This window comes from Myxine glutinosa, chromosome 2 (assembly GCF_964187855.1).
Source record: "Myxine glutinosa chromosome 2, kmMyxGlut1.1, whole genome shotgun sequence".
Lineage (NCBI taxonomy): Eukaryota > Metazoa > Chordata > Myxini > Myxiniformes > Myxinidae > Myxine > Myxine glutinosa.
The window spans coordinates 32,874,763-32,899,663 of NC_136262.1; the positions used below are offsets into that span (position 1 = coordinate 32,874,763).

General features: G+C 46.7%; 2 protein-coding genes across 4 annotated transcripts in view; both read right to left on the reverse strand.

The window, feature by feature from the left end:
* The window catches only part of LOC144891017 (uncharacterized), a 49,041-nt gene that overhangs the window by 18,103 nt on the left and 6,037 nt on the right, over positions 1–24,901 (reverse strand). The window contains exon 1 of one of the 3 annotated variants that reach the window (XM_078773144.1): positions 8,181–8,355. The exons of the other annotated variants lie outside the window; for them this stretch is intronic. The gene's annotated coding sequence lies outside the window, so the exon portion shown is untranslated. Of the gene's footprint in view, positions 1–8,180; positions 8,356–24,901 lie in introns of those variants that run through there. 3 annotated transcript variants of the gene reach the window in all.
* On the reverse strand, positions 183–1,845 carry LOC144891015 (uncharacterized). The gene is made up of 2 exons (XM_078773125.1): positions 1,315–1,845; positions 183–1,176 (listed from the first exon to the last, which is right to left on the reverse strand). The coding sequence occupies exons 1-2, from the start codon at positions 1,837–1,839 to the stop codon at positions 328–330; spliced, it is 1,374 nt and encodes a 457-aa protein (XP_078629251.1). The 5' UTR covers positions 1,840–1,845; the 3' UTR covers positions 183–327.

Here is a 24,901-nt window from a genome sequence, read left to right on the forward strand (position 1 = left end):
GACATATCTCAGCCAATATTGCAGATAATTGAAAAATGAAGGTGTCTAGACCCATGTTTTGAAGGGCATAGATCATGATAGAACTATTCATAACATGATTACATGTGTCTATGGTATACTAGTATGCTAATTAGTGCTTTATTTACAAAATAATCACAGTTTTACGAAATAATAGACTCATATTAAGGTCCGTCTACACAGACGTTAACACAAAGTTTTATTTTTCTAAATATTACAACTGTCAAAATAGTCCTAGCACTCAATGTGACCACTCTTCTCTTGCTTGTTTTAGATAAACATCATTAGCATTAGTGATTCTACACTGAGTCAGTCATCATCATTTTCATCGAAATCGTCAGAGTCAAACTCTTCTTCTCCTTCCTCTTCCTCCTCCTCTTCGTGCTCTCCTGTGTTCAGAAGATCCACCAGTGAGGTTGGTAGGATGGGACCACTGGACCACATTGGTTTCAACAGTCCTTCATCAGTCCTTATCCATCCTTGCTCCTCATAAGGTTTTGGCTTTTCGATGATAGGTTGATCGGCTCTTTTGTACAATGCTACGCGGTGGTTCACACGCTGGATGTGCGGCTTCAGGGCAGACTGGCATGGAGGAAGGCGAGCCAGATCAACCTTGGACTTGGATGTGAGGGTCTTGTCCTCTCCCACCATTTTTCGTAGCAGCTTGGCACGGACAATGTCCACTGATGACTCGCGACTCTGGCCGTACATCACACAGGTGAATTTTTCTAACTGCCTCTCCACCTCAGGGTTGGCATCCCAGTTGTCACCCAGTTCACCGAATGCCCTGTGAAACCTGGGATTCTTCTCCAGCTTTTTCAAGGGCCCGACTTTTCCCTTCCCTTTGAAGGCACTGGTGCAGTCTTCTCCGCTGAACACATAGTACCCCAGGAGAGTGGCACAGTAGTCCTCTCCCAGGGATTCTGCCAGCTCAGAGACGTTGACAAGTTGGCGATGCTTCCCTGACCCTGTATCCAGGTACACCGTCAGCTTGATGTTGTGGGCATGGTGGAGCAGGATCAGGAGGATGTCTGTGTCCGGTGTTCTGACTACAGCGTTCTTGTATCCGATGGTAGCAGCATGATGGAGGTACAGAACCACCCTGGTATCAGTCTCTTCCTGGTTGCTGTAGATCGTGGGGAGTTCACGTACCTCGACCTGAAACACAAAAAGGCACCGCATTTCAATCACCAGTCACTGCCAGTTTCAGATCTAGACAAACATCACAGGTAATCACCTTTTTTTCAGGAAAAATTACAAATTGAATCGCCATTCACGAAGGGCTTTCAATTTTACCTTGCCATTCGTTGAGGCAAGTTGGTGGGCCTTCCCCTCCACGATCAGCACAGCCATCTCTGTTCTCTCCAGCCTGGTAGCTGCCTCTTGTCCACTCCACACTTTCAGAAGAAGCTGGCACATCTGCTTTTTGTTGTCGTCATTTGCAAGGAACATTTTGAAGTCATATGGCTTCCTGGTTGCTGGTCCAGCCAGAATGATCTTCTCTGAGCTGCCCCGCCTCAGCCTTTCCTGCGCTTTGATTGACTCAGGATGGTAACTGTCAGTGGAGAACAGAAAGTGCTGCTTGGCCACCATCTGATCAAGCACCTGCAAGCATATCTCACCACATGTTGGGGGAAGGTTGGCAAGGGTATGCAGCAGCGCCATTCCATCCTGGATGAACAGGGCATCCTTGGGGTATTGCAGATCTTGTGGTGTGGTGTCCTCTAAAAGGTAGTGCAGAATGGAGGCTTTGTTGGTTTTGCAGAAGAACCCATCTGGTGTCCCAAGGCTAGGAGGCACTGGCATCAGGCAGTACTTCATGAGTTCTCCCAGGTCTAATGGCTCATCTTGACTCTGAGACTTGACAAGGAGCAGGAATGCAAGGTGAGAACCAGTTGCAGAGGTGAAACCCCCTAGCCCAGGCACAGGCTGCAGGCCACAGCTTCCGATGTATCTGATGAAGAGCCAGATGTAGTACTCTTGCATCGTAGTGGCATAGACTGTGTCATTCTCTGCTGGCGGTGTGAATGATGAGCCTTCAGGGAACTTCGGGCCAACGCGAGTAAAGTGCAAGGGTGGGAGAGTTTTTGGTGTGTCGACCTTCAGGCTACGCTGTTGTGACCTATTGATGGTAGGTAGCATTCGGTCCTTGCTGCTCTCGAACCCGGGCTTGACCTCCTGCACCATGATTCCTCCAGCACTGTTTACAATGTTGCTGCCGTGCACACTGGTAGTGGTTTTATTCAAGTTGTCCCACTCACAGTGGAATACAAGGTTGCCCTCTCCTGTCACAATTTGTGGTGTACGATAAGTTGAGACTTCATCCAGGACCTTGGCGAGAGCAGTTTCCAACTCCAAGGCGAAATCGTAGCTCTCAGAGTGTCCAAGCCTGTGTAGTATTGTGGTGAGCTGTTTGCTTCGGAACAGGTGCCTTACAGTCACACAGAGGAGAATGTGCTTTGGTAACTTCCATTTTCCATCTGACACTGCACGGCACAGATCTTGTCCAATGGAGAAGACCAGACGCTTCACCTTTTCTGTCTCGATGCCCTCCTTGCCAGTCATTAGCACGCTGAGAAAGCGGACAAGGTCTGGAGGTAGGATGTCTTCAGGATTGAGCTCCATGTCTTCAGCTGTTGGTGGCCATGGTTGGTCTTTACACTCTCTGAAAGCCTGTAGAATACCCTGGCGAAGTTGGAGGGCAACATTTTGGTTCTTGTTTGTGCTTCCGAGTGTGAATGCTCGTGCGAGAGCATTGGAAACTGTTATGTTTGAGCTGTGCACAAGCCAGAAAGAAATGACATCACATTTGTCATGATCAACCTTCGTGAAGTGGATATGCTCCTTGATTGGGTCATTCTGTAGGCGTTTCAGTAGTTTCTCTGACCGATAATTTGAGTTCTCATATCCATTCAGTTTCAGTTCCTCGACATAGAGCAAGCGCAAGGAAGAAAGCTGTAGAACTTTATTCTGCTGGATGACCTGGGTTTGAATGTGTTCCAGTACTGAGTTGAATGCCTTTTCATGGGCGGCTGACATGCAAGCCTGCTCCTTTGGTGCTTCGGCTCTGTGAATCGCACGCTCATAGTTGTAGAATGCTGTGCGGAAAGCTTTAAAACATGACGGATGGTGTTTGGCCTCACATGCAAAGAGGTCTTTGTTTTTCACCTTTCGATGGAGTCGATAGAGACCCATTTTCTCAGCCCGTGTTTCGATTTGCTCCCATGCATTTTCTTTGTTTTTAAAGGATGGGAAGGTTGTAGGCCTCTCAGTATTGCGATGAGCATCTTTGGTCTCAACTTTCTCACAAAATATACACTCTGGCGGGAAGACGGGTTCAGCAGAACCTCCTGGTTTACGAGGAGAGTGATGCCATGATGAGGTTGATGGCCCTGGTTCTGTATCATCTCCCAGACGATGAAAGTGGCGGACAAAGTGCTTATAACACTTGCTGTGATATCCTACTCTTTCTAGGTCATCAGGAAGAGTTGCCGGGATCTGATCACATACTGATTGCATACGACATGGGGAGTCATGCGGTTGGTTGAGACGTCTATCCCGGATCTTTTGAAGCAGTTGCAGTTTTTCTGAAGCAGATCCTTTAATTTTACGGAGGGGCGTGAAATCCCCATGATCAGACATGGATGGTACATGAAGGATGCATGTAGGAGGAGAGCTTTGGGCTGCAGGTTCTACACTCCGTTTTCTTTTGGGCATGCTTGCTGTCGATGTCTACCATCACTGTTAAATGACAAATAAGAAATCACGAATGATGTTAAAAGTGCCTGTGAAAGGAGGCTCTGAGTTTTCAGTGAGGTAACAGAGGTTCTGAGTCATGTTCTACACTAGGGTACTTTTTAGCTGACTAAACCATGTTTAGTGGCATCAAAAGTGCTAATAGCTAAAACATCTAAATTCTTCCACACTAACGTTAGCTATCTAGGCCAATGAAACATTGTGCTAAGTTACTGTAGCTAGCTCAGCTGTCGTGCCTCTTTCTGGTTCAATTCATATACAGAAGTCAACAGATATGTCTCATGTTTGGCATTAACAAAAGTTTAAGTTACACCGACATTAGGAACATACTGTACATAGATGAGGCTAGCTTTAACGTTAGCTAACATGGTGCTAGCTGGCTCAGCTGTTATTCTGCCTGTTTATGATTTCATGCAGAAACTGAAGTCAAGAGTGTGAGTAACATTATAGTTAGCATCTTACCTGGCTAGATTGGAGGATGAATACCAAGAACAACACACAGATGGAATGGAAGACTGAACTTTCAACTGAGGTATTCAATAACATCAACGTTACCAATTGATACGAGCGCGCGACATTACCAATTGATACGAGCGCGCGAGCGCGCATGTTACATGGATGGAAATGTAAAATGGCAGCTATAGCAGCACTAATTTGGATCTCTAGTCTGTCATTTCTGCACTGTGATTGGATAACATAAAAAAATATGTTTGGGAGTTAACAGCAGGAGTTGGTAGATTTTACGTGGGCTGGGTGAGAAACCTTTAAATAAGCAAGTGAAAATCTCTCGCAATACAAAGTCAATGGTGGGAAGAAAAGTTGAGTGGTACCAATGTTACTGCCAATGTCCCGCCCCTATGCAAGACTCAGGAGCATCTTGTTGACATTTAACCTTGAAAATACCTGGGTTTAGACCCCTTATGTACCATGTTAAGTTATCTGCAGTATTAACGTATCCTTATCATTTGTAAAACTGATTATTTTGTAATTACAGCATTAATATGCATACTAGTATACCATAGACACATGTAATCATGTTATGAATAGTTCTATCATGATCTATGCCCTTCAAAACATGGGTCTAGACACCTTCATTTTTCAATTATCTGCAATATTGGCTGAGATATGTCAAAAATCGTTTTTTTGATAATGGCAGCAGTAATTTGCATAAAAATGGTATGTGGGACATTTTTTCAGCTTGGGGCCATAGCTAGTCATTTTCTACACATTTTTTCCAATCTAGAAACACTGATTAGAAGTATATCTCCGAGGGGTGCAGGGGGACCTAGTCTTCCTACTAGACTAAACAGACAAACAAAATATATAAAAAGAGGGAGCGGAAGACAAGATGGGGAGAGAAGGGGAAGCACACAAACACAACATTTGAGAGCAGGGACATCGGGAGATGTGTAGGAGGGAGAGGGCTTGGGGGGAGGAGGCGTGGGAAGGGGTGGGGTGGGAGAAGTATAAAACACAAGGACACCAAGGACTTCCAGGACAGAAGTTGGTATTTCAAAAAAGTGGATTTGGGGTGAAATTAGCAGGGGTAGAAAAGATCAAGGTTTTGGATGGGGGAAGATAAGAGATGGTGGTGAACAGCTGTTTTAAAGACCTGGAGGGTGGAGTGGGATTGAAGAGAGTGAGGGAGTTTGTTCCAGAGGCGGGAGAAAAGAGAAATGAAGGAGTTAAGGTGAGCAGAGATTCTTGATTTTGGCAGTTTAACCATAAGAGGGTTGCAGGCAGATCTTGTGCAACCTGTAGGAATATTTGGGGGACAGAGCCCAGAGAGAGCTGGGGGGGGGGGGGGGGGGGGAAGGCCGGAGAGGAGTCGGTAGAAGACGGAAAGACCACCAACCTGCCTGCGGTGAGTGAGTGAGTGAGAGGTCCTTGGAGTTAGCTTCATCGCGGGAGATTCCAATGATTCTGAACGCTTTGGTTTCAACAGGGTGAAGATGAGCTGGGTGTGAGGCAGGAGCACCAGCCCAGAGGGTAGAGCAGTATTCCATTGAGCTGCAGATGAAAGCCTTGTGTGTGGTGGGGCGCTCAGGTGTGCCAAGGAAGGACTTCGCACAACGGAGGCTGCCCAGTCGGCGACTGGCTTTGGAGGCCAGATTTGAAATGTGGTTTTCCCAAGGAAAGATCATGGCAGATAGTGAGACCCAAAAGCTTGAGTGACAGAACTTCTTGGAGAGGATTATTCAGAAAGTAGATGGGAGGGTTGTCCAGTCGGTCTTTTCGGAGAGACATCGTAAGAGTGTGAGATTTGTCAGGATTGAAAGACATGTTCCACTTGTTTGCCCAGTCTGTGATTTTGTCCAGGTCTGCAGAGAGTGAAGAGGCTGCAGACTGCCGATCTGAGGGATGAGGAATGGAGCGACAGAGAGTGGAGTCATCAGCAAAGAGATAGAGAGGATTTTCAAGAGAGTCAGAGAGATCATTGATGAAGACCAGAAAAAGCACAGGGCCCAGAACACTACCTTGGGGAACTCCAGCCTGAACAGGAAGAGGAGATGAGAGAAACCCATTCAGGGCCACACGTTGACTATGACTAGAGAGGAAGTCCGCCAGCCATGCGTGGAGATTTCCATGGATACCATAGGAGGATAGTTTGTTCAGCAGAGCGGGGTGCCAGACCGTATCGGAGGCACGTGATATGTCGAGGGAGACAGCTCTTATTTCCTGTTTGGCATTGAGGACCTCCAGTCCTCCATCCATTGTTGAGAAAGCAGAAGCAGCATGTCCAGAGTAGAGTGACCAGGTCTGAAACCAAATTGATGATCAGAGATCAAGCCATTGGAGAAGAGGAAAGATTTCATATCCGAAGAAATGATGGATTCCATGACTTTGCTGATAATTGGGAGAAGGCCGATTGGTCTGTAGTTGCTAGGATCTGTTTTTGCACCTTTTTTGTGCAAAGCAGTGATGTTGGCTGATTTCCAAGCAGATGGCAGATGACCTTGAGCAAAAGAGAGGGTGAAGAGAACAGAGAGAGGGAGTGAAGGAGTGGAAGAACAGGATTTTATGACCCGTGGGCTGATGCCGTCAGGTCCAGTTGCAGAATCAGAGTCGAGGGTTGACAGAAACTTTTCCACCTCGTCAGGAGGAAAGGACACAGAGTCCAGGAGCAGCTGGATACGACTGGGTACGGTAGGTACAGAGAGGGATGGGTTTGGGGACACAAGATTTAGAGGCAAACACAGAGTTGAGTCACTTGTGACTTTTGACACTTTACACAAACATCAACTATGTTCAAAGAACGAAAACGTGTCGGAGCTCCTTCTGTGCAATGTTTGACACCTGTTTTCAAATCACTAAAGATCTGACTGCGCCACCTTCCGGAGGATGAATGCAACAACAATGCCGAGCACGTAATTGTACACGACCAGGTTATCTCTTTAATGTTTGACCTCACTCTTTTCCCATGCACAAACCTGTCGCTTGTTAACTGAAATGTTGCTCAAGCACAAGTTTTAACCTTAACGTGGTGGCTTTGCCGTAAAGACGAAATCTCGACACATCGACAACACAATGAGTCAAATGAAAGAGAGTGAAGCGAACGACAATGGAGCGAAATTGAGTGGAGCGAAGGCGAGTGCAGCGAAGGTGAGTGGAGCGAAGGTGAGTGCAGCGAAGGTGAGTGCAGCGAAGGTGAGTACAGCGAAGGTGAGTGCAGCGAAGGTGAGTGCAGCGAAGGTGAGTGGAGCGAAGGTGAGTGCAGCGAAGGTGAGTGGAGCGAAGGTGAGTGGAGTGAAGGTGAGTGGAGCGAAGGTGAGTGGAGCGAAGGTGAGTGGAGCGAAGGTGAGTGGAGCGAAGGTGAGTGGAGCGAAGGTGAGTGGAGCGAAGGTGAGTGGAGCGAAGGTGAGGGCAGCGAAGGTGAGGGCAGCGAAGGTGAGGGCAGCGAAGGTGAGGGCAGCGTAGGTGAGGGCAGCGAAGGTGAGGGCAGCAAAGGTGAGGGCAGCGAAGGTGAGGGCAGCGAAGGTGAGTGCAGCGTAGGCGAGGGCAGCGAAGGTGAGGGCAGCGTAGGTGAGGGCAGCGAAGGTGAGGGCAGCGTAGGTGAGGGCAGCGAAGGTGAGGGCAGCGAAGGTGAGGGCAGCAAAGGTGAGGGCAGCGAAGGTGAGGGCAGCGAAGGTCAGGGCAGCGAAGGTGAGTGCAGCAAAGGTGAACACAATGAAGGTGTTTACAGAAAAGCCAAACTCATCATGTGGTAGCAGTATGTGGATGGAGGTTATGTTTTCACCCCTGTCTGTCTGTCTGTTTGTCTGTGAACAAGATGTCTGAAAAAGTTGTGGACGGATTGGAACGAAATTTGGCAGAGATGTAGCATATGTAACAAGGAGGAAATGATGAGATTTTGGTGAAGGTCCGGATTCAGATCCGGCTGGTAGAATTTTAAAATAATTCTTCACCATTGAGAGATGGGGAAATAGGCTCGTAGCTTTTGCTTTTGTTCTCATCAGCATTGACTTCCGTGATTGGTCGCTCCCGTCCATAAAGCACAACGCTCGATTCAATCAGTATGAATTCGTTTTTCTCTGCAATTCTTGGTCCGATTTCACAACGTTGTGCACGGGATATGACAAAACTGGGTGGATGAGATGGATAAGTGACAAGAACAAGATCATTACATTTTGGTTCAGATCCAAATCCAGATCTGGCCTATCAGTGGATACAAAACAAACTATTCAACCTGGCGGAGGTATGCGCTCTACCAGGTGCTGTTCTAGTTATGTACGTCTGTGTCTGCATGTGTGTTTATGTGTGTGTGTCTGCATATGTGTTTATGTGTGTGTGTGTGTGTGTGTGTGTGTGTGTGTGTGTGTGTGTGTGTGTGTGTGTGTGTGTATGTGACATTCCTATTGCGAGTAAAGTTGGAATAAGTGATGTTGCATTGATGGGTTGACTGACTGCCTGGACGCAACTGAGGTTGTGGATCTACTGACGTACTATCTATTGATGTGGATCCATGATCGAGGTTGTGGATCCACCGTTTGGAGAGGTCCTGGGCTGAAAGGATTGAAACCTCGAGGAAGAACGGTGCCCAGCTGATGATCCATGCAGTCGGGAAACTAGTCAGTTGCTTACGGGTTAACGTTCTTGCTTTCGGTGGAGAAACTATGTTTGAGGTTTACAATTTAAATAAAGTTGAATATGGGATGTTGTGAAATTACCATCATTTACAACAATCCTTTAAATTATTTATATTTAAGTTTAGGAACAACTGATACTGTACAATTAATTAAGTGTGTGTGTGTGTGTGTGTGTGTGTGTGTGTGTGTGTTTATGTATTTGTGTGTCTATGTGTATGTTTATGTACATTGTACAGTCATGTGAAAAAGTAAGGGCACCCCATGTAAAGTTTTGCCTTTTTCAACATATTTCAACATACAGCTATTTGATCTTCATTTCAACAATATTGATAGATAAAGATGATATAATATAACAAATATCATGAAACATTTACATTTTGTAGTCCATTGTATAATTTAAATAAACATAAATGCAAATTTCGCATGTGGAAAAAGTAAGTACACCCTTGGCTCTAATAGGTGGTATTGCCCCCTTTGGCAGAAACAACCTCAAGTCGGCGTTTCTTATAACTTATAACTTACATTCTCTGACATCGACTGGGAGAAATTTTTGCCCACTCCTCCATGCAGAATTCTTTCAGCTGTGCGATGTTTGAGGGGTTTCTTGCATGCACAGCTCGTTTCAAATCCCCCCACAACATCTCGATGGGATTTAGATCCGGGCTTTGACTTGGCCATTCCAGAACACTCCATTTCTTTCTTTTCAGCCATTCCTTGGTGGATTTACTGGTACTAGGGCATGCCCGTACTATATCTATATCTAAAATTATATCCCCCCCTCTATTTACATGAAATGGTTTGGTCCATGAAATGTTTTGGTCTATTCGCAACGCCAAAGCGAACGGCGAACGCTTTACATGAAATGGTTTGGTGCATGAAATGTTTTGGTCCATTCGCAACGCCAAAGCGAACGGCGAACGGCTTGCGAGTACAGTGACAATCCCCCCGGGGTTTTTATTAGTTTTAAAACGGAGCTTGGCAACCGCTGGCGTTCTTTAGCCGGCAGCTTCGCCCGCCCGAACGCCGTTACAGTACCTTCGACCGCGAGTTGCTCGGACTTCACTTGGCGGTCAGGCACTTCCGCCATCTGCTCGTGCGAGTACAGTGACAATCCCCCCCCCCCCCTCTATTTACATGAAATGGTTTTTATTAGTTTTAAAACATAGTTTAACGCCAACATAGCGCCAACATAGTTTGCAAACGTGAAATAAATGAATACGCTCTCAAATGTGCCATCCGAGGCAGAGTGTGTCCGCCACGTTCGGCACACGCGATAGTTCGCTGCTCTCTGATTGGTTGAATCGTTTTTTGGACATAGCTCGGTAAGTAATTGTCCGATTAATATGAAACCTTGAAAAGGCACATCCTCGGGTCCCCAGCAATATACCTGGCAAGTTAAAAGTATATCGGACCCGTGGTTGTCGAGAAACAGCGGTCACAGACAAACAAACAAACGTACAAACGTACAAACGTACAAACAAACACACAGAGATTACTGGAATTATAGATAGATGTTTAGGGTCATTGTCATGTTGCAAGGTCCACCACCTTCGGTTGAGCTTCAACTTTCCGACAGATGGCCTCACATTATCCTCAAGCACCCTCTGGTACAATGAAGAATTCATAGTGGATTCTATGATGGTGAGCTGCCCAGGCCCTGATGCAGCAAAGCTGCCCCAAACCATAATATTTCAACCACCATGCTTTACAGTTGGTATCAGGTTCTTGTGGTCAAATGCTGTCTTTGGTTTTCGCCAAACATGTCTTCTGGTACTGTGGCCAAATAGCTCTACCTTTGACTCATCTGTCCAGAGCACATTGTTCCAGAAGTTTCCCGACGTTCCCGTTCGACGACATTTCATCGTTACGGACCGCGGATAAGATGTTGTTTTGCCGAGCGGATGGCGCCGCGGCCGAACAGTTACCCCGACTAACCCGATTCCTGGACGTTGGCCAAAATCGCGCCACAGGTATTAAATTTGGAAACCTCTAAAGCGACCGAATGTAAAGAGGAAGAAGAAGACGTACAGAAGAATAACAGGATTTATTATTTACACACACTAAGCAAAATGAGCAGTCAAGGTTATATACAGGGAAAATGGAAAAAGCAGGTGACACAGTGAAAATACTAGCTTAACTATACAAGCTTAATTAACCCTGGGACAAGACAAACAAAACAAACTCACGTACACAAGAAGGATGGAATGGCAGGAATGGATGCTGGAAGGAGGAATGGGAAGGTTCAGCTGGGGCAGATGGTTCGGGTTTGATCCCGCACGGGACGTCGGCTGGACCTCGACGGCCACCGATGCCAACGCTATCTGGTTCCCGCGGGGTAACGGGTTGAAGCTGCCTGGTGGAGTCAACGCTGCTGGTGGAGCCAAAGCTGCTTCTCTGGCTCACCTCAGGACGCGTCTGCCGTCTCTGGCGCAACTCTTTCTTGGACCCTTTTTTGCACACCTCTGTCTTGGTACCTTTTGCGCAACTCTTGTCATTCACCTCTCTTTGGCGCAACTCTTATAATTGACTTCTCATGCAACTCTTGTAATTGACCTCGAACCTCTCTCTCTCTCTCTCTCTCTCTCTCTCTCTCTCTCTCTCTCTCTCTCTCTCTCTCTCTCTCTCTCTCTCTCTCTCTCTCTCGCAACGGCGTCCGCGCGCGCTTATATAATGCCTCGGGCGATCAAGCCGCCGGCCTTCAGGACACGCCCATCGGTGAGCTCGCTTCGGCCCTGATTGGTGGGCACAGGCCCTCTGACTCCACCCTTGATGACGATGGGCGGGCACGCCCTTCTTCCCCGAGCTGACCATGCCGTAATGGCGGCAATTGCAGTTGGCAGTAGAAGTTTTGGGAATGGGAATGAAAGGGGATCTATCTATTCGAATTCGGTGCAATGGAGTATTAATTAATGGAAGACAAGGCCTTACCCTAATACACATAATAAGGATATAACTGTCAACAAGGGGGGAAATCTATGATTGGCTAACGTGTGGTGTTTATGAACTAATTAGGGGACGCGCTTTGACCTTTATACATAACTGGAGCAAGGAGGGCGATATTTTACAACAATTTACACAACAACAACAAAAAAAACAAACCATTCTCATATCCACAACACTGCACCCTCCTCCTCTTAGGCACGTCCCGGGCCTCTTACCTTAACTTTTAGTGTGGCACGTAGGTGTAGTTCCCTCTACATTTAACCTGACCCTGAGTGCGACAGTTTTAAAACATAAATAAATATGTCCCGCTGCTCCATTGCACCCTGCCTAACAGATTCACGCCCACAGCTAACCGAATTGCGGAATGGTCTTCAAACTATACATTTACGGTGGGGGGCGCATTATTTACAATGACTACTTTATTTACAATACTAACCCAGGACCTGTGATCGTTCTTTTTGGGGGGGGGGGAGACAGTCTGCCCTGCATCGATGCACCATGCAAGCACCCTAAAACGCACCAAAGCACCCTCAAGCACCAATCGGTGCACAGTCATCACTGTTCATGAATAAAAATAACCAAACACCCACTAACCCTGCTGGTGGTCTCTTGCTCTTCGGCTCCCTCTGCTGGCTATTTGCTTTCTTCCAGTTGTTGTCTTTCTTTCATTTTCTTACTGGCGGCCTATTGGTGGAAATAAAATGCACCCAACGTGTCCATTTTTTTTTATTTATGGCCCACAGGGGGGCCGACTATGTATGGTTCACCTGTGGGGCATCGGTGCCCTGTGGCCAAGGTCCGCCAGCAAGATCTCGGGCCCTCATGGCCGGTTCCAGCAGAGGGGCCATGCCCCAACCCATGGGGTCCATAAGTGGTGCTCAGCCACAGACATGTGGTCCATAAGGTGGTGCATCGATGCAGACAGCAGGTTCTGGGAGTTCCGGGCGCACAATGGCGGACTCACGCACGCTCCCCTCGGCGCCCAGTGGCGCACAGGTCCTCATGTGGGAGACAAAGGGGGGAAAGACAGATGAGCGAGGGGTAAGGTCACAAGGGTACACATCAATCAAGGCAATGCAAGGCGAAGTGCGTACGGAGAGCGAAGTGAGAAAGCTCGTCCCTACCGTACGTCACCCTTGTCATCTTGTCACCTACTCTACCCTTGCCCTTACCCCATATTTACAACAATCTACACATTTACAAATCCGTCGCTACCATCACATCTTCCCCCTATTTCCCCTATACCAAATTCGTCTCCACAATCCCTCTAACCAAAATTTGCCATCACCCAATTCATCATCAATCCTCATAAGGAGGGAGAGATGGAACAACAAAGCACAATGTCACACCCACGTCATGATGCGTCTCACAATCCAAAACATTTGCATCATAAAAATAATAAAAACAACCTGGCATGGCGTGGAGGTACGTCATCCCAGGTGAGTGGATGCAGATGGTGCGAGGAGCTTTTCATCCTAACTATCCTCTAAATGAGATTAACACTCTTTACACTACCCGGGGTCTTTCCCTGCCAATCCATTGGCCAACTTACACTATAGGTTCTAAAAACCAATTCCCATTGACCAAACTGTGGTGCTTCTCAATTTGGGGTCTCACTCCCCCGATTCATCTCCCGGTGCCCTTGCACAATTTCCGGGCTGGGTCGTGCAGCTCTCCCAGCAGGTCTACCCACCTGCACACCTCCACCACTGTAGTTGCCACCCGAGCTTACCTAGCTCCTCACCCTAACCTATCTAATTGGGGAAGGCCCCTCCTGGCTCTGTCACCCCTTGGTGCCCTCTGGCACTGGGCTACCCGGGTCCTCCTCCGGATCCTCGGGCCCCATCCACAACAACTCTACCGGCTCCCAGAGCCCACCTGCGGCCTCACCTGGCCGACATCCTCACAGTGGTGGAGTGCCAAAACCAACTACACACACTAACAGGCTACACGCCCAGCCATTTCCACGTCACTAATGCACCCATCCAAATACCATTCTTCCACCACGCACCACAGATGCCAATATCCAACCACAATTTACCTGTACCCTCTACCTAACACTTACACTACCCTCCCCGGGTATTCGTGATGGGGTCCATCCTCCTTTCCCCCATCCACACCTTTGCACCATCCACTCCACTCCACAGTTTCCACCATACTCACTCCACGACCATCCATTCCAATACTCCATATACTCCAGACCATTTATTCCATACACCTGTTCTCCATTCACCTGTTGTTGCACACCTGTGCAATCACTCCTGGTGCCACCTGCACCCTCCTTCCTTCCTGGACCATTTGGTCAGCACAACTCATCACTATCACTCTCATACACTGCTCCATCCACCTGTCCAGTTGCACACCTGTGCAATCACAATACTACTCACAATCACAATCAGTTACTCATACCCTGCTCAATACACTTGAATACACCTCCAACACTCACACGGCATCATCTGAACTACCTGTTGTCCTGCTAACTTAGTGCTCCCCGTCTTCCCTTTAAACTAAGCACATACCACGTCATTATCATCCAAACTAATCTACCTGCGTCCCCACTACAGGTATTATTGTCACTACCTAATCTTACCGTTACCTAAGGTCATGTTCTAGATCCCTACACACGATATCCTAACCCTCCCGGGCTAGTTTTCACTGCCAACCCCATAACTAGTGCTCCTTTGCCCCCGTTGTGAGAGATGGCAGAGTTGCCATCCCACCACATCGGGCATCTCTCACTACCAATTTTGCACACCAAATTCCAGCTAATTAAAAATTTGCCAATCACTACCAATCCTCTGCCAATCATCACTCTGCCAATCCTTTGCCAATCATCAAATTTTGTTTTTCTAATTTCGGGGCCAAAACACTATCCTCGTCATCAGCCTACTCACTAGTGCCTCTCGGTGCGCCAATTCATCTCTAAAGCTCGGCTTCGTAAAGCCGAGCAATGAATGTGGGTTGTTTGGTGCCGGCGGCTGGATGCGTCCGGCACTCGGTGCAGGGAAGGAGGTTTACCCGGCCCGAGATCCCACGCACCATCCCGGTACGGAGCCGTCCAATGGCCCGATTTCGACCTGCCGAAACGCCTCAACCACAAAGGGTTGTCGTAACGACCCTTCCTACAGGGCCGCCCGCTCCGCTTAGTGGAGCACGGACGCAGCCGTTCAAAGCGCGGCCCAGCTTGGATCTCGCACGGCGGTTCTTTGAAAACCGCCGCGGATCCCCGCGGCACGCAAAGCTGCCCGGTTCGCACCGAAGGCCCGATTCGGCTATACGTCGCTCTAACCGCTAACCCGGTTAGCGTCGATGCTCCATTCGCATGCTTACACCCCACAGCCCGTTCCTTGCTCATACATCCAGCCGTCTCCATGCTCTTTGTCATTGTACCTTCTCTTACACTCCCAGGTACACTCATTCCGCTCACAGACTTGGTCACACACCTGACCACCGCACACCTTTGCACACACTCGTCGTTCGCACACCTCACCAACACACCTCTTCGCGCCCCCTCCTCGGCCCCCTCCTCGGTCACCTCCTCTGTGACAACCACAGGTGTGCTCTCACTTGCACACCCAACCACGTGCCTCACTACCAATTCCAGTGTGCATTCCCACACGCGCTCTACCATTCCAGGTGTGCATCCTTCCATTCCAGGTGTACATCCTCTCTCACCTGCCACAACCAACTCACGCTCCGTGTCACTCTCACTACTCTCACCTCCACACTCGGTCGCGCACTCACCCTTACTTTTGACAGCGCACTCTGTACTCATGCACCCGTCTGTTACACACCTTTCTCGCGCATCCTCTTGCGCACACTTTCCCATTACTTCCTCCGTAACACTCACCACAGGCGTGCATGCTTCCGTTACATCCTCTGTAACACTCCCCACTCCGCGCTTCCATGTGCCCCCTCGCACACGCGCTACGACCAACTCACTCTCGACAGCACACTCACTCCTTGGCGCGCACTTTTTCCTCACACACCCCAGAGTCGGACATTCTCGCACACCTCCTCTTTCACACACCGTACGTACCTGTCACACACTTCACCAGCGGCCTCTCATGAACACCCGGGTCTACACCAACCCCCAAGCCGACTGAAGCTCCCCTCGCATCATATACATTTCCGCATATATCGCCACTCACCTTGGCACCTCGTCTCCGCACCTCCTTCGCCACCTGCAAACTCTTTATTTGGTTAGCGAGCACACCATCACGATTTGAGCACCGACCTTGTACATATTCCATCACCTCCTCCTGTATTTCTCTCTTAGTTTCCGTCCGTCTCTTCTTAATTTCACTCTTCCACCTTCTCTAACTTTTGCTTCACCTCTTTTATTTCCCGGTGCGTCTCCTCAATTTCGGCCTCTAAGGCTACTTTTTTTTTTTTTTTTTTTTTTTTTTTTTTGTATACAATATCGAGGCTCGTGAAAGAGCGAACATTAATCACACAGAAAGACAAACCGACACATAAAACATATAACATAGGGAGCGGTAGACAAGATGGGGAGAGAGGGGGAAGGACACAAACACAACATTTGAGAGCAGGGACCGAGAGACATGGAGACATCGAGAGATCTGAGAGAGGGCGAGGGCTTTGGGGGGGGGGGGGGCGTGGGAAGGGGGCAGTGGGAGAGGTATAAAACATATGGAGACTGCCAGGACTTCCAGGAAAGAAGTTGGAATTTCAAACAAGGTGGATCTGGGGTGAATTAGCGGGGGTAGAAAAGATCAAGGTTTTGGATGGGGGAAGATAAGAGATGGTGGTGAACAGCTGTTTTAAAGACCTGGAGGGAGGAGTGGGATTGAAGGGAGTGAGGGAGTTTGTTCCAGAGGCGGGAGAAAAGAGGAATGAAAGAGTGAAGGTGAGCGGAGAGCCGAGATTTCGGCAGTTTAACCATCAGAGGGTTGCTGGCAGATCTTGTGCGACCTGTAGGAATATTTGGGGGACAGAGCACAGAGAGAGCTGGGGGTGCAAGGCCGGAGAGGAGTCGGTAGAAGACAGAAAGACCACCTACCTGCCTGCGGTGAGTGAGTGAACCTTGACCTTGACCGTTTCTATGTGCGTCCTCACCTCCCGGTCCTTCGTCTCCATTACTTCTGTCACCTCGTCCAACGTCGTTGTCAGTCCCTCACGTACCCTCTGACATTCCCTCTTCGTCGCTGTCAAGTCGTCTTTGATTTCTTTTTGTGTCGCTTTTAACCCTCCTAGTACCGCAGTGTTCTTTTGTACTTGATCCACTAGTTCTTTTTGTCCCACCGTCAGCTGTTCCACCTCCTGCGCCAGGTCCTCTATTCCCCCCTGTAACCTAGCCGTATTATTCCTCACCTCTTTCTCCATACGCTTCTCACCTCGCTTTACCTCCTCACGTACCCCCGAGACCTCCTCGCTTACACCTCGTCGTATTTCCTCCTTCACCTCCTCCATCTCTTTTGTGGATGCCGCCCTCATCTGTCCTAATTCATCCCTTTGGGCATCCAATTTGGTTTCTACCCCGATTTTCACCTCCTCTATCTGCTCTCCCATTTGTTTAATTTCCCGGGCCGATTGCTCCCCTATTTCCCGCAATTTGTTTTCCATCCTGTTTTCTAACCCCTCTAACCCATTTTTCACCCCCTCTATCTGATTCTCCTGGGCAGCCATTCTATTTTCCACCCCCGTTAACCCATTTTTCACCTCTTTTATCCCGTTGTCTAACCCCTCAAATTTATTGTCTAACCCCGCAAATTTATTGTCTAACCGTTCACCGGTACCCCTCGCTTCGTCCCTCATTCGCTCACTATTAGCCCTTGCTTCGTCCCTCATTTGGCCTCCTATCCTGTTTTCCATCCCTTTGAAATTATCGTCTGTTTTTACCATAAAGGCCATCATCTGTTTCATAAACAGGTCCAAATTCATTGGCATCTCGGGCTCGGCTGCCGCGACCACGGGCGCGGCTAAATTTGGTGCCGCAACAACCATGTGCGTGAGGACGCCATTTTGTGCGCCTGATACCTCCTCAACCACCTCCTCATTGCTCTCTCCATTTCTTCCCTCTGATCCTGGGTTACCCCTAACCCCTCTTCTAGTTCCCCCACCGGCATCCGATCGCCTTGACTATCCATGGCACGACTCAATTTGGGATTATAAAAACTAAATCTTGGCCGCTCCAAATTTTGACCAAATTTTTTCTAGATGTTTTTTTTTATTTTAAATTTGGTTCGGGTCTCGTATCTCACTCCCAGACACCAATTGTTACGGACCGCGGATAAGATGTTGTTTTGCCGAGCAGATGGCGCCGCGGCCGAACAGTTACCCCGACTAACCCGATTCCTGGACGTTGGCCAAAATCGCGCCACAGGTATTCAATTTGGAAACCTCTAAAGCGACCGAATGTAAAGAGGAAGAAGAAGACGTACAGAAGAATAACAGAATTTATTATTTACACACACTAAGCAAAAGGAGCAGTCAAGGTTATATACAGGGAAAATGGAAAAAGCAGGTGACACAGTGAAAATACTAGCTTAACTATACAAGCTTAATTAACCCTGGGACAAGACAAACAAAACAAACTTGCGTACACAAGAAGGATGGCATGGCAGGAATGGATGCTGGAAGGAGGAATGGGAAGGTTCAGCTGGGGCAGATGGTTCGGATTTGATCCCGCACGGGACGTCGGCTGGACCTCGACGGCCAGTCGGCCACCGATGGCACCGTTATCTGGTTCCCGCGGGGTAACGGGTTGAAGCTGCCTGGTGGAGTCAACGCTGCTGGTGGAGCCAAAGCTGCTTCTCTGGCTCACCTCAGGATGCGTCTGCCGTCTCTGGCGCAACTCTTTCTTGGACCCTTTTTTGCACAACTCTGTCTTGGTACCTTTTGCGCAACTCTTGTCATTCACCTCTCTTTGGCGCAACTCTTGTAATAGACCTTTGGCGCAACTCTTATAATTGACTTCTCGTGCAACTCTTGTAATTGACCTCGAACCTTCTCTCTCGAACCGGCGTCCGCGCGCGCTTATATAACGCCTCGGGCGATCAAACCGCCGGCCTTCAGGACACGCCCATCGGTGAGCTCGCTTCGGCCCCGATTGGTGGGCACAGGCCCTCTGACTCCACCCTTGATGACGATGGGCGGGCACGCCCTTCTTCCCCGAGCTGACCACGCCGTAATGGCGGCAATTGCAGTTGGCAGTAGAAGTTTTGGGAATGGGAATGAAAGGGGATCTATCTATTTGAATTCGGTGCAATGGAGTATTAATTAATGGAAGACAAGGCCTTACCCTAATACACATAATAAGGATATAACTGTCAACAAGGGGGGAAATCTATGATTGGCTAACGTGTGGTGTTTATGAACGAATTACGAGACGCACTTTGAACTTTATAGATAACTGGAGCAAGGAGGGCGATATTTTACAACAATTTACACAACAACAACAACAAAAAAAAACATTCTCATATCCACAACAATATTTCCACCACCATGCTTTACAGTTGGTATCAGGTTCTTGTGGTCAAATGCTGTCTTTGGTTTTCGCCAAACATGTCTTCTGGTACTGTGGCCAAATAGCTCTACCTTTGACTCATCTGTCCAGAGCACATTGTTCCAGAAGTGCTGGTCTTTGTATAGGTGTTCATTGGCAAACTTTAGTCTTGCCCTGATGTTCTTTCTGGACAGCAAAGGTTTCCTCCTGGCACACCTCCCATGTAGATCAAATTTGTGCAGTCTCTTTCTAATGGTAGACTCGTGCACTTTGACATCAACAGTGGCAAGAGCTACCTGTAGGTCCCGTGATGACATTCTGGGGTTCTTAGAGACGTCTTTCAGCATCTTGCGGTCTGCTCTCGGGTCGAACTTGCTGGGGGAGCCTGGCCTGAACAACTTGGCAGTTGTTTGGAATCTTCTCCACTTGTAGATGATCTTCCGGACAGTCGAATGATTGATTTCAAATTGTTTGGAGATCTTTTTAAATCCCTTCCCAGACTTATAGGCATCTATAACCTTCTTTCTGAAGCCCTCAGAGAGCTCTTTTGATCTCGGCATGGTGACCCCGCACACTTCAACAACAAATAGCAAACCAAACTAAATGTTTGAGGTTTAAATAAGACAGGCTTCCTCCAAGATCCTCTCTAACGATGTTCTAATCATTTACACCTGAGCTGGTGCACCTGATTCTAATTTTAGGTATTTGAAGTAGTGATAAATGTAGGGGTGTACTTACTTTTTCCACATGCGAAATTTGCATTCATGTTTATTTAAATTATACAATGGACTACAAAATGTAAATGTTTCATGATATTTGTTGTATTATATCACCTTTATCTATCAATATTGGTGAAATGAAGATCAAATAGCTGTTTGTTGAAATATGTTGAAAAAGGCAAAACTTTACATGGGGTGCACTTACTTTTTCACATGACTGTATGTGTGTGTCTATGTGTATGTTTATGTATGTTTGTGTGGTTGTATGTGTGTGTTTGTCTGTGTGTGTGTGTCTATGTGGCTGTGTGATCTAACATGTAATAATGTCATGCATGTTCTGATCCTTTCAATTACCTGATCGAACATGTTTTATATCATGCATGTTTTGATGCTTTCAATGACCTCATCTAACTTAAGTAATAGTTATAATAATTGTCAATAATAATAAGTATAACAAGTCAGGAGACGACGATGGTTCACGAGCGAGCGGTATTCAATGGCAAAGGACGGACTATAACCGAAACAGGCCCGGACAGGCCAGGCCTGGAAATGTCAAAACGAAGGTTACTGACCTCAAATGAGATAGAAAATAATGTATAATCAGTTATGAGGTTATAGTCAGGTTTGTTATGTAATTTCGTTCTTTTTTTGTGGAGATTAGCAAAACTATACATTTTTGGAAAGCTGATAGCACCAGGAATCCGAAAAACCATGTTTCCATTTACGCAAATTTTTCTTTGGCGGCCATATTGGATTTTCAAAATGGCCACCATCGGAAACCTATTTTTCGCGATATCTCAACATCCGAACCACCTAGAGTGCTGATTCCAACACCTATACCCACATTTTTGGGGATGAGGAATCACATGAAGCCATCTAAAATAATCTACACCTACCCTGGGATACCAGGTGGCAGCCTACAGCGGATTTTCAAGATGGCCGCCATCGGAAACCAGTTTTTTCACGATATCTCAACAGCCGAAACACCTAGAGTACTGATTCCAACACCTATACCTACATTTTTGGGGATGAGGAATCACATGGAACCATCTAAAATGATGTACACCTACCGTGGGATACCAGGTGGCAGCCTACAGTGGATTTTCAAGATGGCCACTTTCAGGAAACATGTTTTTTTCTGAATATGTATACCACATTGAGTGATGTTTCGCTACATTGTGGCACACGGATCATAATTATGAAACCACATCCCTCATATATCCTAAACAGGTGATTTATGTATTCAAGAGGTAAGTATATAGAGATGAGGCTATACAATCCATAATTATACATGTAATAATTACTTTTATTTGAACATAGAATATTTCCCATAGATGAAATTTTATCTTTGTCAACATTCATCAACATTTTGTCCTCATAGGTTTTCAAATGTCCTCATCACTGTCGTCAGAGCAGAGAACAGGTTGACAGTCATCGTCGTTTTCACATTCGGAGCTGCACAAACACAAGTCTGTGCATGCCAAGTCATTGGCACGGCACGAACACCGTCTCGATGAGCAGTCTCCTTTGCACTGACATCTGACCATCTCAAGTATTGCTTTCGGTGCTGGTGGTACATCTGTCATTAGTGGTTTCAATTCCCCATCGTTGTCCTTGAAGTAGCCATGTTGCTGTGGATCCAGGAACACTTGATGTGCGATAGTAGCCTGAGCCCATACCCTTGCCTGAAGATGTACACGATCAACATGCTGATTTAGAGCCCCTAGCGTTGGAGGTAACTTGTGACTTTCAGTCATGTGTTTACAGAAGAGGTACCAGCGCAACTCCGGAATGCTGTTGATACATATTCCCTTTGGTACGTACACTGCACATACAAATCTTGCCAAGTTGGACATCTGATCTGCGGTCACATCTGCAGCATCACCGAGCATTCTCATGGCCTGTATCACGTCACTATCGGCTCTGACGAAAGCTTCAAACCATGTTGTTTTGCCTATTCGCGAAAACCGTCCAGTATTGTCTGCTCCTGTGAATGTGTGGAATGCTGGCAATGCCTTGGCCTTTTCGACGCCAAGATTGTTCCAGATTGGTTGTACTTGCACAAGGCCCGACACAAGGGAGACAGCAGTGTTTTTGAGCAGAACATCATAGTTAGCTATGACCAAGACCAGGACATCCGTATCAGGAGAGAAGAAGGTAAGCTGTTCTGCGTTGGGATTGTGGCGAGTTGCCAGCACTGCTTGGTGAATCATCAGAGTGTCTGCCTCCTCATGATTATTGTCTTCAAAATGCACGCCTTTGTTGCTCTTGGCCTTTCCTGCTGCACATACAATTATCAGCTTGGAGGCATCTCTGTTGTACTCCAACGTTTTCTCAGCCAGATATTCTGCCAAATCTGACTTTGTCTGATCGTGTGACAAGAACCGCTTCATGGTGATGTGTTGGATCTTGGTATTGTCCTTCACTTGGTACTGGACTGGATTGTGCCCCCCTCGTCTTTTTTGTCTTGTGCTTTGCTTCAACGAATCGGCCTTGTAAGTATCAAACACGAGGATAACTTCGTCAAAATGTCTTGTCAGTGACATCAATCTGGTATTAAAGCTGACACTGAGATCTTCAACGGTTACTGTTGCAGCTGGTTTTGTCGACAATTTCTGTACAAGAACCATGGCGTCGACTACTGCTATTTTCATAGCTGCAGAGTTATGGACTTGAGCTTGAGGACTTGAGGTCGGAGCTAAGTCACCCGGAGCTAAGTCTCCATGTTTCACAAGGAGATGGATTAACTTTGACTTGTCAAGGCAAGGAAGCAGGTCACCGTTTGGTGCGAACAAGGCGCGAGGTGTAAGGGTGAATTCGTAGTTGCCTATTGCGTCTTTCTGGTCAACATCACGGCTTGATTTTGTCAATATCATCAGCCTTCCATACAAGTCTTTTGTTTCCTTCAAGTCGACTGACTTGTCCCTGAGCATGATCTTGGTCTTCTTCACACCAGACAAGTACATCTTGTTGTTTTCTTTTTTCACGGGTGCAAATAAGCTGACTGTTCCGTTGATTCTTTCGTCAACATACTCTTCGTACAAGTGTTGACCAATGTTGTCGATATTCCTTGTTGTTAGTGTTGTTGACCAACCTATGTGAAGCTTGGAGCCCTGATTTATGTAAGGGGCAGACCAGTTGATATAGGGGGGTTGGAGTGGAGCTAGTTTATTACCATTAGAAGTGAAATAAACCACTTTCTTTTCATTTATAAATAAAAAGGTATTTTCTACCTCCTGTGCAAGAAAAACAGTGGGTGCCACATGGATGTAAAAACAAATGATTGGGCTGTCACTGGATAAGGAAAAAAAATTGCCTTAGGATAAAAAAGACCCCCCCCCCCCCCCCCAATGAAATGATCACCCCCTTATTGTAAAACTGGGTAAGAATGCATACTAATTTATTGCCTCTCCCCATCCAGTGAAACAGGATAGGAGGCCACATTTGCCTCTCCCCATCAGAATAAATTGGTCAAAGATGCACCATTTAATATTTGTGGGGGTGGAGGGTGGGGAGAGATTTTTTTAAAGTATTGTGGATAATTGACTATAAACTATATTCAGAGCAAAATTTATATTTATCCAGGAAATATAATTAATATAAAACTGTATCTGCATATTATGTTGGTATGTTTGAAAACAACACTGGGGTATCATGCTGCATACACACTCATAATAGTACACAGTTATACTCTATATGGCTTGATTTATGGCTTCCTGTGACTTGTGGTCAGGGTGTGTAACCCCCAAATCCCTCTCACAATGAACCAGGTCAGTTAGGGATAGAGCCATGACACAGAGTGGAGTGTACTGCTGGGTGGAGAGCAAAGTCTTGTATCTTGTCTCAAATAAAAAAGTTTTATTATATATCTTTATGGATGAACACAAATGGATGAACACAAATGGATCTAAACCTAGGGCTACAAAATTATGCAAGCTCAGATTTATGTAAACAACATTCAGGAACTTTGGAGTATTACTTGTGTCTCAAGTCCAAACATCACTTATCAAGTAAGTTTGACAGCTGCTCCCCGCCATTTTAACCACAAACACATGGTGCTCAGACTCCATGTGTCCAGATATATAAACAACTCTTTTGACCTGGGTCACGACCCATGTGACCTGCCAATCAAGCCTAGTGGGCCAATAAGAGCTTCCTTCACAGGCTTCAGTTCAAAAGTTTCAAGCTTTATATTTATCAAAATAGTGCATTAAAATACAACTGAAAATATATGTAGATGCTTTGTACATTCATAAGTTTGGTAGAAAATTTGTGGTAAGTAAATCTCATTAGTTTCATTACTAGCCAGAATAAACTTTCAATTTTGGCTTCTGGTTTAAACTGTGTTTGAATGGCCACCCCCAAAATATAGATATTATATAGGTTGTGAAATCAATATAATAAATACTGCTAAGTGTTTCGGCTGTTGAGATATCGTGAAAAAACTGGTTTCCGATGGCGGCCATCTTGAAAATCCGCTGTAGGCTGCCACCTGGTATCCCAGGGTAGGTGTAGATTATTTTAGATGGCTTCATGTGATTCCTCATCCCCAAAAATGTGGGTATAGGTGTTGGAATCAGCACTCTAGGTGGTTCGGATGTTGAGATATCGCGAAAAATAGGTTTCCGATGGCGGCCATTTTGAAAATCCAATATGGCCGCCAAAAAAAAATTTGCGCAAATGGAAACATGGTTTTTCGGATTCCTGGTGCTATAAGCTTTCCAAAAATGTATAGGTTTGCTAATCTCCACAAAAAAAGAACGAAATTATAAATCTGAACATAATGAACCTGACTATTTAGTCTAGTAGGAAGACTAGGTCCCCCTGCACCCACCGGAGATATACTTCTAATCAGTGTTTCTAGATTGGAAAAAATGTGTAGAAAATGACTAGCTATGGCCCCAAGCTGA